Here is a 2,220-nt window from a genome sequence, read left to right as displayed (position 1 = left end):
CGAACGACAGGAGTGTACCTCTTTAGAGTATGTTTTACATTGAAAACAGTGATTATCTTGTTTGTATTTTTTTTTTGTTATAGTCGCAAATTATTATATGGTGTACAACCAATTTTTTTCGTTTATTAATTTTTTTAAAATAATAAGTAATGCCTTTTATTGGTCTATTTGGCCATAAATTCATTTTAGATGATACGCATTTTTAAACTACAAAAGTATGAGGTATAATTTATTTATAACTAGCTGTTCCCGTGCGACTTCATCCGCATAAAATTATGAAAATTTTATTATTTTGTTTACATGTGTCAAATTATCAATTGCAAATGTCAAAATGACAAACCATGGCTTCCTTAATGTTGGCAGCAACTAATGGTCTCTTTTCCACATTAGGGTTTTTATCCAAAATATTTACCCCCTAAGTTTAATGGCGTGAAAATATATAGCCTAAAGCGTGACGTAAGTGTAGGGCTTTTTATTAAAAAAGAATTATTTAAAAAATATGCTGTAATTGCTGACATCTTAGGCAACAAAGAAGTGTGTGTTTACGCTTTATTATAATAGTATAGATTTGTTAACACTTCCGTATACTTCGTTCATATTTCATCATATTTATTGTTGTTAAAGCAATCTTCATTATTTTGTCAAAATTCTTCAACAGATTAGAATCTGTTATTCCACTAATAGCGCATACCTTTGAAATGGTGCCAATACATTTTTCCTGACTATCTCTTATTACAAGGTCATACATTTTCGTAATATATTGTACAATTAATTGATATGTAATTTTATATTAATTTGAATCCGATTTATTTCTTGATGTCACAACTAGCGACATCTATTATCCGTTACATGAAACTTATATCGTTTTTTTTGTAGCTGCATTTTTGACAGATCGTTAGGTTAGGTAAATAGTTGGTAGTTATGTAAGGTAAATAAAATTAACAACATATGTAATTCTGCACATTTATTATCGAACCCACAAATACACAATACTCTCTTCTCTAATAAATAAAGTAGATATATTTTATTGTATACATATATCAACAGTTATTCTTGTTTTAGATCATTTTATATCACTGCTAACCTGCACTAATACTTGGGGAGAAATATGCTTCATATTTACACCTTACTCCACCACGGGGCTGAAAAAAAAACAATATAAATCTTGGGCAAAATTATTACCCTATTTTACTATCAAGGGTAGGGCAAATACCATTGCGAATATAACGCAACGGTCTCTTCGCTATTTCGGCGAATTCAAGCCGTTCTGTTTATATGCATTATTTAAAGGTAGACAGTGCATCTACAATTGCAAACATCTTTGTGATCACTTCGCTTTTTCGGCGACTTCTTTTATATAAATATACGTACATGATGCGCATGGTGTTAGTATACCCGGAGCCCTGTCTCCAGCCGGTGACCACTATAACCTGGTCCCCGCGGCGGATGAAGCCGCGCTGCCGCCCGAACTGCAGCCCGCGCTGCACGCGCAGGTCCACGTCCTTCAGCCAGTCGCTAGCCACGGACTCTGAAATAATACAATTACAATTACTTTTGCATTTGTAAAGTGGAAACAAGCAATATTAATTTAATAATTTATTTATTTTTTAAGATTAGTGGATTTTTTTAATTTACTAACATTTCTTTTAATTATTGTAATAACCTTTTATTTATTGTAATAACTCAAAAACTACTGAGCCGATTTTAAAAACTATGTTTACAGATTACTATTTTTTAAAAAATTTGACACGGATGAAGGCGCACGTGACAGCTAGTCTATACTAATATTATAAAGAGAAAAGATTTGTATTTTTGTATACATTGTAATGACTCAAAAACTACTGGGCAGATTTCAAAAATTCTTACACCATTAAAAAGCTACTTTATCACTGAGCAACATAGTCTAAGATTTTTATTATTTTTTTTAATTTGACGCGTAAGCAACATGGCGCACTAATATAAAGACGAAATATTTGTAGTTTTGTATACATTGTCATAACTCAAAAACTACTGCGCAGATTTCAGAAATTCTTTTACCATTAAAAAGCTACTTTATCACTGACTAACATAGTCTAACATTATTATTATTATTATTATTTTGATGCGTGAGAAACGTGGCACACTGATATACAGACGAAATATTTGTAGTTTTGTATACATTGTTATAACTCAAAAACTACTGGGCCGATTTTAAAAATTCTTTCACCGCTAAAAAGCTTT

At 31.3% G+C, this 2,220-nt stretch overlaps 1 protein-coding gene across 1 annotated transcript in view; it reads right to left on the bottom strand.

Annotated features, from left to right (window-relative positions):
- Positions 1-1,126: 1,126 nt before the first annotated feature.
- The window catches only part of LOC106103515 (pyruvate kinase-like), a gene marked incomplete at its 5' end in the record, with an annotated part of 5,576 nt that continues 4,482 nt past the window's right edge, over positions 1,127-2,220 (bottom strand). The window contains 2 exon segments of the mRNA XM_013283294.1: positions 1,127-1,142; positions 1,372-1,585. Coding sequence (XP_013138748.1) covers positions 1,127-1,142; positions 1,372-1,585 — 230 coding nt within the window.

The sequence above is a fragment of the Papilio polytes genome, unplaced genomic scaffold (assembly GCF_000836215.1).
Source record: "Papilio polytes unplaced genomic scaffold, Ppol_1.0 DF823731.1, whole genome shotgun sequence".
Classification (NCBI taxonomy): Eukaryota; Metazoa; Arthropoda; class Insecta; order Lepidoptera; family Papilionidae; genus Papilio; species Papilio polytes.
This window is presented reverse-complemented; position numbering and strand designations above follow the sequence as displayed.